At 46.4% G+C, this 13,036-nt stretch overlaps 2 protein-coding genes across 4 annotated transcripts in view; one reads left to right on the plus strand and one right to left on the minus strand.

The window, feature by feature from the left end:
• slc26a11 (solute carrier family 26 member 11) overlaps positions 1–6,351 on the minus strand; it is a 26,010-nt gene extending 19,659 nt beyond the window's left edge. For 2 of the 3 annotated variants that reach the window (XR_007264578.1, XM_020518920.2), the window contains exons 1-4: positions 6,275–6,351; positions 4,643–5,053; positions 2,599–2,791; positions 1,504–1,589 (exon numbers count right to left, since the gene is read on the minus strand). Coding sequence is in view for 2 of the 3 variants with exons in the window: in XM_020518920.2 (XP_020374509.1) it covers positions 1,504–1,589; positions 2,599–2,791; positions 4,643–4,828 (465 nt within the window). In the remaining variant the exon portion in view is untranslated. Of the gene's footprint in view, positions 1–1,503; positions 1,590–2,598; positions 2,856–4,642; positions 5,054–6,274 lie in introns of those variants that run through there. The other variant, XM_048610900.1, reaches the window with a different exon arrangement.
• A 43-nt stretch (positions 6,352–6,394) lies between these two features.
• mrpl12 (mitochondrial ribosomal protein L12) overlaps positions 6,395–13,036 on the plus strand; it is a 14,066-nt gene continuing 7,424 nt past the window's right edge. The window contains exons 1-2 of the mRNA XM_048611090.1: positions 6,395–6,620; positions 9,921–10,081. Of these exons, the coding sequence (XP_048467047.1) occupies positions 6,518–6,620; positions 9,921–10,081 (264 nt within the window). The 5' untranslated portion in view covers positions 6,395–6,517. The remainder of the gene's footprint in view (positions 6,621–9,920; positions 10,082–13,036) is intronic.

The following is a 13,036-nucleotide window of genomic DNA, read 5'->3' on the forward strand; positions in this document are numbered from 1 at the left end:
TGTGAGCCAGATGGGTTTTTAAACAAGGATCCTTGAGGTGGCACCATTGCCAAAGACTAGCTTTCAATTCCACATTTAAAATTCCATCAGCTGCAGAGTGTTGGGATTTGATCCTGTAAGGCCTCAGGATTACTAGTCCAGTGACATTACCACGATGCTACTATCTCTCATGCTGCAATTACCAGGAATGAGAAAGCGAGCTAGATGACTTGATTTTGTTTCTTATCTCTTAATTTTTTTCCTGATAGTGAGGGGGGCGGGGTGGGAAATGTGCTGAGGTCCAGAACCAGGGAGGGTCACAGTCTAAGGATCTGGGGTAGGGCATTTAGGATGGAGAGAGGAGATTTTTCACGAACAGAGTGGAGAGTCTATGGAGCTCTCTGCTACAGGGAAGTGGCAGAGGCCAAACCACTGAATGTTTTGCAGGAGTTAATATAGTTCATGGGGGTAAAGGGATCAGAAGTATGGGGAAAACAGGGGAGTGAGCTGGATGGTCAACCATGCTCATGGTTGAATGACAGTAAGCGCGAAGGGCTGAATGGCCTACTCCTGCTCCTATTTTCTCTGTGTGTTTGAACTCTCACGTTAACAGCCAATCGTCCTCCTCCAAAAGGGTCAATACTAAATTTCCCATTGGTCTGACATCAGAGCTCCCGAGTCAGGCCCTCATATCAAATGTTTCTCACGGGAGGTGTTAGAAGCTGCGATGATCCTTTTGCGTAGTATTCTGCTGCAGTTTACCAGCCTGGGACCAGCTGAATGTCCTCCTACTTCCTTCACACCCAACATAAAGTGACGAGATTAATGATTACTCATTGAGAAAACGCAGTCATCCAACAGTGTGCCTGGAGCTTTACAAGAGCTCTTCTCGTAGGAGACACTGAAATCTGATCAGCACTTGCGTTTTTTTTAAAATCCATCTGGGAATGTCAAAAGGAGCTTTTCTATTTGAATTTATTTGTAGCACATGGGCATCACTGGCTGGGTCAGCATTTACTGCCCTTGGCAAGTGGTCCCCTTCAGAAGGTAGCGGTGAGCTGCCTTCCTGAACTGCTGATATCCCCACGGTCACTGAGCAATAACCAGTTCACAGAACACACCAACAGTGCCCAACATGGAAAAACTGAGATTGCCAAGGCTTCTCAAAGTCAAAACAACTGGGACTGGGGACCTGAAACATACAGCTTCTTTTTAAAGTGAGAAACATTGAGATATCATTTGCTATTTCATTCTTATTTGTTGAGAGGTCCAAAGGGAAACTGCTGACGTCGGAAAATAATTTGATGATTGTGTGTAAAAGTGCTCAAAATGCCCCTTGCTACTCTCAATCTTCTCAGTCAGACTTTCCCCACCGATAGATCAGCCTCCAGAGCCAAATCCATCATCAAACCCCTCAAAACCAGAGGCTGGTGCTAGGTCACACTAAAATATTGACCCTACTTTGCTCAGAAACCACGAACGCTAAACAAAAGCCACTGACTCTCCATCGATTCTCATCCTCACCTTCACTTGTCCAAAGCCAATGGTCACAGCAGCAGAGGAGGTGAATCCCTTTATAACTGGATAGGAAATAAAATCAACCAGGAAGCCTAGGATAAAACAGGAATGAGATTATTTACCAGAATGGAATCAACGCCGTGTTAGAGTGAGCACAAACGAGAGCGTGAGCACGAACGAATCAAATGAAGAATTTAACGAGAGGGAGTCATGAGGGAGCAAAAGTAAAATAAACTGCAATCCCGATAGGTCAGAGGAGACGGGTGAAGTGTCAACTTGACGATCACTCTCCAGACTTGCCCAAGTGGACACTATGAACTGGGACGTTAGTAAAACGACACCACATTCCCACCTAGCCCCAAGCTGTGATCTTATCAAATAGTGGAGCAGGCTTAAACATAAGCACTGCTGCGTTTGGGAAACATGTCAGCTAGTTAGTACACAGCAAGATCCCAACAACAGGAATGTTAACTTCTTAAAAAAAGATTTAACCTATTTTTCTGTTCAGAGATGTTATTACACACCTCTGGAGGAGTTGGGACTTGAAGCCGGACCTCCCAGTTCAGGGGTTGGGACACTACCTCTGCACCTCAACAGGGCCCTCAACAATATGTGAATCATGTTTCTTTTCTTGGATATTTTCTGATCAAGCCAGACAGAGATGTTATGACATAATTAACAAACCAGACAATACATTCTAGAGATGACAGGTAAGGGATAACACTTGGAAACCAGGGAGAATGTTTCTTTGCAATAGTGCGATGGATGCTCTGATGTCCACCTGAGGGGACAAATAGCGCACAATTTATCGTATCCTTACACTGTGCAGCATTGCACAGGGATGTGTTGAACCAGACCTCACATTTCTGGGGGTAGATGGTTATTGGTTGGGTGGGGAAGGGGCCAGGGAGGATGCACAGCTGAACCAATGGTAAACACCAGAGTTCACCTGCTAATTCCAATAGAAATAAAAAAAAACTCTCCTCCCTCCAGTCTTCCTGATATCTAATATCACAGTGTGCCACTCCAAAGGAGAGTGGGGTGTGGGGGTACAATGGACTGTGCTCATTGGAGTCTGTGCACATGAAGAGAGCGACTCACCAAGTTGCAGGATTCCCATTGCCAGTTGAAAGCAGCCACAGAGGAAAGCCAGCAACACGGCATAAACTGGATCGTGATTGGCGTATGAAGCAACCAGAAGGGACATGATCGCTGTCGGACCCAGCGTGATATCTTTCGAGGTACCCAGGAGGCAGTAGACGAAGCAGCCCATAAACGATGAGTAGAGCCCATACTGAGGCAGAGAGACAGAGAGACATCAAAACCGTCAAAATTTCTACAACACTGTTGTCTGGCTGCTAGAAGAAAGGGAACAGAAAAGAACAACATTTTGTCTCAGGAACATAGGCAGGCCATTTGGCTGCTTGGCTCTGTGTACCATTTAAAGAGATCACCGGTTGTTCTGTCGTTTCACCCTATTCTTTTCCTAACAACAACGTATTAATAGACTTTGAACAGATAAAAGAAGTGGCCTGAACTTTAAAAACAGCGTTCCAAAAATATTTTCCCTCCTTCCCAGTCAACTCGCCCCTCCACCTCATGCCAACTAAACCAACGCCTGCATGAATGAATATTCAAGTCAGGCCTAAGGACTGACCCCAAAAACACAAACATAATCCCTTCCATTCTGTCAGATACGACAAGGCTGACGAACAAGGTGAGGGCTTTGTATGTGGGGTCTGTTCCTCGCACTCAGGCATGGCTCAGGAGGAACATCAGACAGAAAAAAAGCCAGTCTCCCAGGCTCCTGCTAGAGACTGGAAGAAGTGGGGAACGGTCGATATTACGACAACACCAATCTCACCTTTCTCACTCTAAGAGGATAATATTTCATACTCCTCACATTAAAACCATCCTGCATTTCTCAAGGATCAAAGCCCAAGAGTCTCAGAACTAAAAGTTTTACCTTGGAAATGTTAAAATGATTTGATTTTATTTAACAAAATAAACAAATGGTGAACGAAAAGGAATACTAATAAAATAAATGAAAAACAGTACACAACTAATGAATTCTGTGTGTTAATGGTTTTTATTTCATTTCATTGCGATACTCTTCTTTGGAGTCCACTTGGGCCCAAAACAACCCAACACCATCCTGAAAACATTGGCCATGTGAAAAGTGACCCCATGACCTTTGACCTCCACAAGTATTACGTTATTTGTAAAACATCAAGGACGGAGGGGAAGTTGTATGTTTTAGTCTCCAGGAGAGTGGTCAGTTTTCTTTAAAAAAAAAAAAATGCTGTTTTACATTTTCAATAATTGCAGAAGCCATTCAGCATTGTGTTTCCATTCAAGGCTCAATAGCTACAGCACAAAGAAGCCATTCAGCCCTTTTGCTATTAAAGAGAAAATGGGCCATTCTCCTCACTTTGTGGCCCTGCACATTCTTCTGTTTCCGATAACAATCCAATTCCTTTCTCTATGCCTCCCTCCGCAACACGCCGAGGGAGGGAGTGCATTCCAGATCCTGGCCATAAGATATAGGAGCAGATTAAGGCCATTCCGCCCCAAGAGAAACTGCTCCACCATTTGATCATGGCTGACTAACATTTTTCTCAATCCCATTCCCCTGCCTCCTCCCTGTTCCCTTTGAACCCCTCACTTATCAAGGACCTACCTAGATCTGAACAGAAGTTGCTGGAAAAGCTCAGCAGGTCTGGTAGCATCTGTGGACAGAAATCAGAGTTAATGTTTATGGGTCAAGTGACCCTTCCTCAGAATCTGCTGAGCTTTTCCAGCAATTTCTGTTTTTGTTTCTGATTTACAGCATCTGCAGTTTTTGTTTAACTATCTAGACCTGTTATTGCGGGAGTTTCCTCTCATGTTACCCCAACTTATTTTGCCAATTCCCTTGGATCTGTGCTCTCAGATTCTCAACATCCTCAGCAGTGCGTACAGTCTCTCCCCATCGACACTGTCCAGACCCGTCAGGATTTTGACCACCTTTATCAAAATCTCCTTTCTGCCTTCTCCTCTCCAAATCAGTGGATCGGAAGTTTGTCACTGGGGAACCGATAAAGGTTGAAACATTTCCCTCCCACACACCAACCTGGGCCCTTTACCAGAGAAGCGTGCTGCTTACCTGAACAGGGAGGCCGGCAATCTCAGCATAGGCTAGGCCCTGAGGCACCACGGTCAGCCCCACGGTCATCCCTGCCAGTAAATCCATCCGCAGCCACTGAACGCTGTACTGGGGCAGCCAAACCAGGATGGGGAGCCTCTTCTTCAAGGTGCGATAGGTGCAGCATTTCCTAACCACAGAGCCCATGGCTCGTCTTCCGATCACCTCGAGGTGAGGAGGGCTCGGGCCTTTGCTCACACTGCCTGGCGTCTCAGCTACGACCTGTTCTTCCTGAAGAGGTTCGCCACTAACCCACCCCCTTCCCCAATCCAAATGGAGGTGACATGGGCTGTTTTCAGATCCTCAGGGTGACTCAGTCACCTCCAAGGCTGTCCATCTCGGTCCCCATCTCCTCCGGTTGTCCAAAGGCACCTGAAAAATGGTGAAACAGAACGTTTTCCCTTTTTAAAAAAAAAAATCAGAAATCACTCGAATAAAAAACACAGCACAGGAAACTCTGATATTGGACAGGTTGGAAGATTAAAACACTCTGACCTTGACAAGTAAAAACCTAAAGAACTGTGGATGCCATAAACCAGAAACAAAAACAGAAGTTGCTGGAAAAGCTCAGCAGGTCTGGCAGCCTCTGTGAAGACAGATCAGAGTTAACGGCTCAGGTCTGGTAGTCCCACAATAGGGGAACAATCGAGAATTGTGACAACTTCACCGAAAAAGGAGCAGCGCTCCAAAAGCTAGTGATTTCAAATAAAGAAATAACACAGTGTGGAGCTGGAGGAACACAGCAGGTCAGGCAGCATCAAAGGAGCAGGAAAGGTGATGTTTCGGGTCAGGACGCTTCTTCAGAAATGGACTTCTTCAGACCCTTCTTTCTGAAGGAGGGTCCCAACCCGAAATGTTAGCTTTCCGACTCCTCTGATGCTGCCTGGCCTGCTGCGTTCCTCCAGCTCCGCACTGTGTTATCTCAGACTCCAGCATCGGCAGTTCTTACTATCTTTGATTTCAAATAAACCTGTTGGACTATAACCTGGTGTCGTGTGACTTCTGACTGAGTTCACTCAGAGAATCAGGGAGAGTCTTCCTTAGATCAGGACTTGACCCAACACTGAAAACAGGGAAGATAGGACAGGATTAACTGAAATGCTCCACAATACCCTACCCCCTCAAATAAAAAGAGCTGCTGCAGCACTTATGGGCCGATTGGCCTTCTTTGGAGGTGGTGGAGGGTGGACAGAAGCTCAAGATGCTATCCTCCAAACAGGATGTAGACTCAATCGTGCGCCACTCTTGCAGGGAAGATTACAACAGTCTGAGGTTACAGTATAGATCCGACAAGTGACCACAAATTCACCGATAGATCTCAAGAAGGGAAGTGATAAAGGGACAGAACATCATGGCACGTTCACATCAACATGAGTTACACCATAAAGCCAAAATTAATAAGACACAAGAGATAAGGAGAGAAATAAAGCCTGCTTCAGCTAGTAAGACTGAGAGTATCAATTAAAACTCTTGGCACGCTGAGGTGGTCTAGAAATCAAACAAGTTCTTTGTGGAGTTTCCAAACAGAGAAGCTACTATCATCACTGCACAAATAATCAGTGAGACGACCCCCTGTCCGTTCTCCCCACTCACTTGTTCACGTCCCTGAGGTTCTGGATTGCTTCTAGGAATCTCGGTCACATGACCGCCTCTCATGTGATCAGACAAGCAATGTATCTTTCACTTCCGGGAAATTGGCTATTTTCAGAGAGTGGGGAGGGGGGACGGCGCTCTGTCTAATTGCGTTGATTTGATTTTGGTTTTTATTGAGTTAGCAGTTCAGTCACGGTTTGGTGACAGTGAAGAATTGGGGATTGTCACGGGGGGGGGGGGGGCATGTTCTCAGCAGTTTCAAGTGCCACTCTCTGGGGCTTGCTGCTTTTAGGAATCGGTCAGTCATGGGCTCAGCAGAGGAAGAGGAATGTGCTTCTTATCATTGGTGAGCAACTAATTATTGGTGTTCTCCCTCCTTCCCCACCTGACTGAGTGCATTTCACTCATTCTGGCAGCACAGGAATAGGCCATTCGGCCCCTCGCCCGTCGTGCCATGCTGTTCCACTCAAGCCTCCTCCTCCTTCCCCCCGCCCCTTTCCCTCTAGCCCTGGCACCAGCTCTTTCTGTTTTCTTAGAATCCCTACAGCATAGGAGCAGGCCATTCGGCCCATCAAGTCCACACTGCTCCCCCAAAGAGCTTCCCACCTCACTGTCCAATCCCTGCATTTCCCATGGCTAATCCACCCAACCTACACATCCCTGGACACTACAGACAATTTAGCATGGCCAATCCACCTAACCTGTACCTGTATGTCTTTGGACTGTGGGAGGAAACTGGAGCACCAAGAGGAACCATGCAGACATGGGGAGAATATGTATACTCAACACAGACAGTTGCCCAAGGGTGGAATCGAACTGGGGTCCCTGGTGTTGTGAGGCAACAGTGTTAACCACTGAGCCATCGTGCAGCCTCCTCTAAGTACACCTACACCTTGGATCACAAGGACTCCCCCTTCAGGGCAAAGATCAGGACAGACACCCTGCTGCGGTACTGAGGGAGTGCAACACTGCTGGGAGTCATCTTCTCTTTTGCCAGGCATTAAACTGAGATCTGCCCTCTGGGGGCAAAGGAGGAGGAATGTACAAGATCTCTCAGCCCTCGACAAAGTACAGTCAGGTGTTATCCTCAGGGTCCGTGTCAATATTTATCCCCCAATCAACATCACAAAAACAGGTGATCCAGTCATTACCAGGTTTGTGGGATCTTGTTGTGTACAGATTGGCTGCTGCATTTCTTGTGTTACAACAGTGATTACCCTTCAAAAAGGTGTTTCAGTGACTGGAAAGCACACTGTGATGTGCAATGGTCATGTAAAGTTCTAGTCATTCATGACTGTTGTGGTGATATCCCTACCTCTGAGCCAGGAGGCTTGGATTCAAGTCCCACTTGCTGCACAGTTGTGTAATATCACCTGAACGGAGTAATTAGAAAATATCTCCAAAGTTCTATTTAGATCCAAGTCTATATTTCTTTCAATCGCTGTCACTCGGTGTGCGTTTCATCTTGTCCAAACTCTGTTTTCTGCTGAATTCTGGGTTGAATATATTAATGATTGTCTAACATAGCTAGCTCAGGTTTTGCCTATGAGTAGAATCATCTTCTCTACGCCTATGTTAATGTAAGTACAGGTCCACAAACATTGGGGCTGGGGTTTGTAAAAGCCACAAACCTCGACTCTCATTCTAGGCAGGGAATAGAGTCATCTAGCACAGAAACTTCGCCCTTCAGCCCAACTCATCCACACCAGCCAGAGATAGAGTCATACGGCATGGAATCAAGCCCTTTGGCCCAGCTCGTCCATGCTGACCAAGTTTCCCAAACTGACCTAGTTCCACTTGCCTGCATTTGGCCACATCCCTATAAACCTTGAACAAACACAAAGTTGCTGGAGAAGCTCAGCGGGTCTGGCAGCATCTGTGAAAGAAAAAAACAGAGTTAACGTTTCGGGTCTGGTGACCCTTCCTCAGAACACTATAAACTATAAACCTTCCCTATTCATGTACCTGTCCAAATGTCTTTTAATTGTCGTAACTGAACTTGCATCTATCACTTCCTCTGGGCAGTTCATTCCACATACAAACCACCTGTGTGGAAAAGTTGTCCCTCAGGTCCCTTTTAAATCTTTTTCCTCTCACCTTAAAAATATGTCCCTAGTTTTGCATTCCCCCACCCTATGGAAAAGACCTTTGCTATCCATGCCCCTCATGAATTTATAAATGTCTACAAGATCATCCCTCAATCTATGCTCCAGTGAGAAAAGCCTCAGCCTATCCAACCTCTCCTTATAGCTCAAATTCTCCAGTCCTGGCAACATCCTGGTAAATCTTTTCTCAACCCTCTCTCAAGTAATAAATCCTTCCTATAGCAGGGTGACCGGAACCACAGTATTCCAAAAGTGGCCTCACCAACATATTGTACAACTTCAACATGACGTCCCAACTCCTATACTCAATGCTCTGACCGATGAAGGCAAGCATGCTAAATGCCTTCTTTACCACCCTGTCTACCTGTGACGCAACTTTCAAAGGATTATGTACCTGAACCCCTAGGTCTCTGTTTGAGAACACTCCCCAGGACCCTACCATTAATTGTATATACCCTGCCCTGGTTTGTCATACCCAAAATGCAATACCTCACATTTATCTGAATTAAATTCCATCTGTCACTCCTCAGCCCACTGATTGTATTCTGAAATAATCTTCTTCACTGTCCATTTTACCACCAGTTTTGGTGTCACCTGCAAACTTACTAACTATGGCTCCTATTTTCTCATCTAAGTCGTTTAGATATATGACAAACGACAGTGCACCCAGCATCGATCCCTGCAGGACGCTGCTGGTCACAGGCCTCCAGTCCAAAAAAAATCCCTCCTCCACCACCACCCTCTGTCTCCTTGTGGATAATATTTGACTTTGGCACCCCCTCTCGGTGTGACACCCACTCCCTGCCTGGTGCGGGCACTCCCCTGACTCTGGCACTCCCCCCTCAGTGTGTCAGCCCCACCTGGAGCTGCATTCTGAGTGCTCGGTACACTGCCCTTATTGGTGATCGATGCAGGATGACAGAATCACGGAATTGTTACAATGCAGAAGGAGGCCATTCAGCCCACCGTTTCGCACTGGCTCGTGAGCATCGTAACTCCTTGGAATTCTCCTGCCTTTTCCCTGAAACCCTGTACATTGTTTCTATTTAAATAATAATCCAGTGCCCTCCTGAATACCTGAACTGGAACTCCCTCCACCACACTTCCAGGCAGCGCATTCCATACTAACTATTCCTTCAGTGAAACATCTGTTTCCCACCTCACATTTGCTCCTTCTGTAAAACATTTTAAAGCTGTGCCGTCTGGTTCTCGATCTGTTTACAAACAGGGACAGTCTTTCCTTCTTCACTCTGTCCTCACCTCCCATGATCTTAAGAACATCTATCAGATCTCCTGTTAGCCTTTTACTCTCCAGTTCCAACTCCTCTGATCTGCCCTCAAAACAGAAAGTCGTTGTCCCTGGAACCATCCTTGTAAACTTCTTCTGAGCACTCTCCAATGCCTCTGAGACTGTGGTGCCCAGAAGTGTAGGCAAAACTGCATGTAGTTATTGTGTGATTGGTGAGCGTGCAGTCAATAGTGATAGTCATTGCCGATGAGAGATTTTTGATTTAATCGCTCCTGCCTGTTTGCTCTGACAGCGGATGATGCTGGCTTTGAGACTGAGGTGTATAACAATACAGCAATCCGGACCCCGAACCTCAATGAACTCGCCAAACGCAGTGTCATCTTCCGAAATGCCTTCTCGTCCGTCAGCAGCTGCTCCCCCAGCCGCTCTGCCATCTTAACCGGTCTGCCACAGGTAATTCACCAAATACGTGTTTAAGAATAACTCCCATTCCTCTGTGTTCATCACGGTCTTTACCAGATCCTGTAAAGATACCTCAAAGCCTTTGCATACGGCCCACAAGCTGGACAAGAAGTTCCTTGTAGCTCGTAGAAACAGAGAAAAAAGGAGCAAGAGTAGGCCATTCAGCCCTTCAACCCTGCTCCCCCATTCATTGTGATCATCCAACTCAGCATCCTCTTCCCAATTCTCCCCCCATATCCTTTGATCCCTCTAGCCTCAAGTTCTGGATCCAACTCCTTAAAATCATACAATCTTTAGTGAGCATTGTCTGAAGTCCCTCAACACCAGGTTATAGTCCAACAGGTTTATTTGAAATCACAAGCTTTCTAAGCACTGCCCCTTTGTCAGGTGAAACGCTCCGAAAGCTTGTGATTTCAAATAAACCTGGTGTCATGTCACTTCTGACTTTGTCCACCCCACTCCAACACCGGCACCTTCACCTCATCAGTGAGCATCAAGCAGCTCCCAGTAATATGGGAACAGGAATAGGTCATTCAGCCCCTTGAGCATGTTCCACCATTCGATGAGATTACGGCTGATCTGTGGCCTCACTGCATATCCCTGGCTTTGGCCCATATCCCTTAATGCCTTCTGCTTAACAAAAAATCTATCTATGTTGGATTTAAAATTAACAACTGATATGCTGTTTGTGGAAGAGAGTTCCAAACATCTCCCACCCTTTGTGTGTAGAATTGCTTCCTAACATCTCTCCTGGATGGTCTGGCTCTAATTCTCAGACTATGCTCCCTAGTTCTAGAATCCCCAACAAGTAGAAATAGTTTATCTTTATCCAACCCGTCTTTTCCCATTTATACCTTGAAGACTTCAATCAGATCACTCGTAAGCCTTCTATATTCTCGAGAAAAAAAGGCCTAATGTGTATAATCTCTCCTCACAACCCCTGAAGTCCAGGTATCATTCTTGTAAACCTACGTTCTATTCCGTCCAAGGCCAATATATCCTTCCTAAGGTGTGGTGCCCAGATTTGCTCACAGATAAGTGAGGCGGCATGGTGGCTCAGTGGTTAGCACTGCTGCCTCACAGCGCCAGGGACCTGGGTTTGATTCCACCCTCAGGCCACTGTCTGTGTGGAGTTTGCACATTCTCCCCATGTCTGGGTGCTCCAGTTTCCTCCCACATTCCAAAGATGTGCAGGCTATATGGATTGGCCATGCTAAATTGCCCGTAGTCTTCAGGGATGTGTAGGTTAGGTGGGTGGGTCTGGGTGGGATGCTCTGAGGGTCAGTGTGGGCTTGTTGGGCCGAATGGCCTGTTTCCACACTGTAGGGATTCTATGATCTAACTCCAAATGGGGTCTAACCAGGGTTTTGTAGAGCTGCAGCATAGCTTCTCCATTCATATACTCCTGTATAAAGGCCAGCGTTCCATTAGCTTTCTTGATTATTTTTTGCACCTATTTGTGGTAAGTTAAAGATCTTTACATCTGAACCCCACCCTTGCCCCCAGTCTGGTTAGACATCTTTCTAACACCTTAAGTGCCGGGAAAGATTTGGAACTGTCGGACTCTGAGGCTGGGAGTCACATGGAGCTTTCAAGAATTAGAATGACAGCGGACAATGGAGTTGAGGTGTAAACCAGCCAGGATCTTGGGTAAAGAGCCAGCAGTACTGAGGGGCAGAACGACCTCTCCCTTCCTGTTCTGTTTAATCACAGGCTTGGGATCAGGGAGAAGCTGGGATAGTTGCTCTGACCCTGTTGGGGACGAGGGATGGTTGGGAATAATCAGGGGCATCCACCCCCCCCCAACCCCCACCCCCCACCCCCCACCCCCCACCCCATCATACAAGGGCACTGTCAGTGTTCCTGCAGCCCGGGACATTCCCTAAGGAAGGGAGGTGGTGCCGAGTCTCATCCCTCAGGAGACGGTCATCCTGCACTGTGTCAGTCGAGGTATCGTTTTCCTGGCAGCAGCTGGGGCTCCGAATGGGAAAGTTGTTCAGGAGCTAATGGTGAACTGATTGTTCAGTTCTCCTGCTCTGTGAACAATCAGGTGGCCATATAGTGGGTGAGTGATTTTTTAATTCATTCACAAGATGAGGCAACATTTATTGTCCATCCCTAATTGCCCAGAGGGCAGTTCAGAGTCAACCACATTGCTGTGGGTCTGGAGTCACATGTAGGCCAGACCAGGTAAGGATGGCAGTTTCCTTCCCTAAAGGACTTTAGTGAACCTGATAGGCTTTTCCCCCCAACAATCAACAACGATTGATTTGTTGCAGATAGCAACAACACCATCTGCCATGGCGGGATTTGAACCCTGGTCCCTAGAACGTTATCTGGGTCTCTGGATTAACACTCCAGTGATAATACCACCATGCCATCGCCTCCCCTGTGCACCAGCTCTCACCGCTGCCCAAGTTTAAAATCACCGCCATCCACTAGCCCTGCTGGAAGTTTATATAGGATGACACTGCATATATTTTACATGTAGATGTATAAAATATATATAGTACAGATGTACAATGTAGAAATAGACCATTCGGCCCATCTGTCCATGCCTGTATATATGCCTCTGATCAAATCTTTCTCAAATCTACCATAATGACCCCGTATTCCCCTCTCCCTGAGCTGCTGGTCTAGCTTCCCTTTGACTGTTTACACTTAACTGTGCGGCCACCATGGCTAAAGTCCAACCATAAGGCTGACTTCAAACACACACACACATGTACGTACTGTTATATGCGCATAGACATGCACATACACATGGACATATGCACGTACATGAGCATATACACACAGACATGTAGTTATGAACATATGCTCATACAGACACACAGATATGTACATATGGACATACATGCACGCATGGGCATACACAGACATACACGCACATGGACATACGAGTGCATTTGTACACATGCAAATGTGTATGTGTATGCATGCATA

Source organism: Rhincodon typus, chromosome 23 (genome assembly GCF_021869965.1).
Source record: "Rhincodon typus isolate 14 chromosome 23, sRhiTyp1.1, whole genome shotgun sequence".
NCBI lineage: Eukaryota > Metazoa > Chordata > Chondrichthyes > Orectolobiformes > Rhincodontidae > Rhincodon > Rhincodon typus.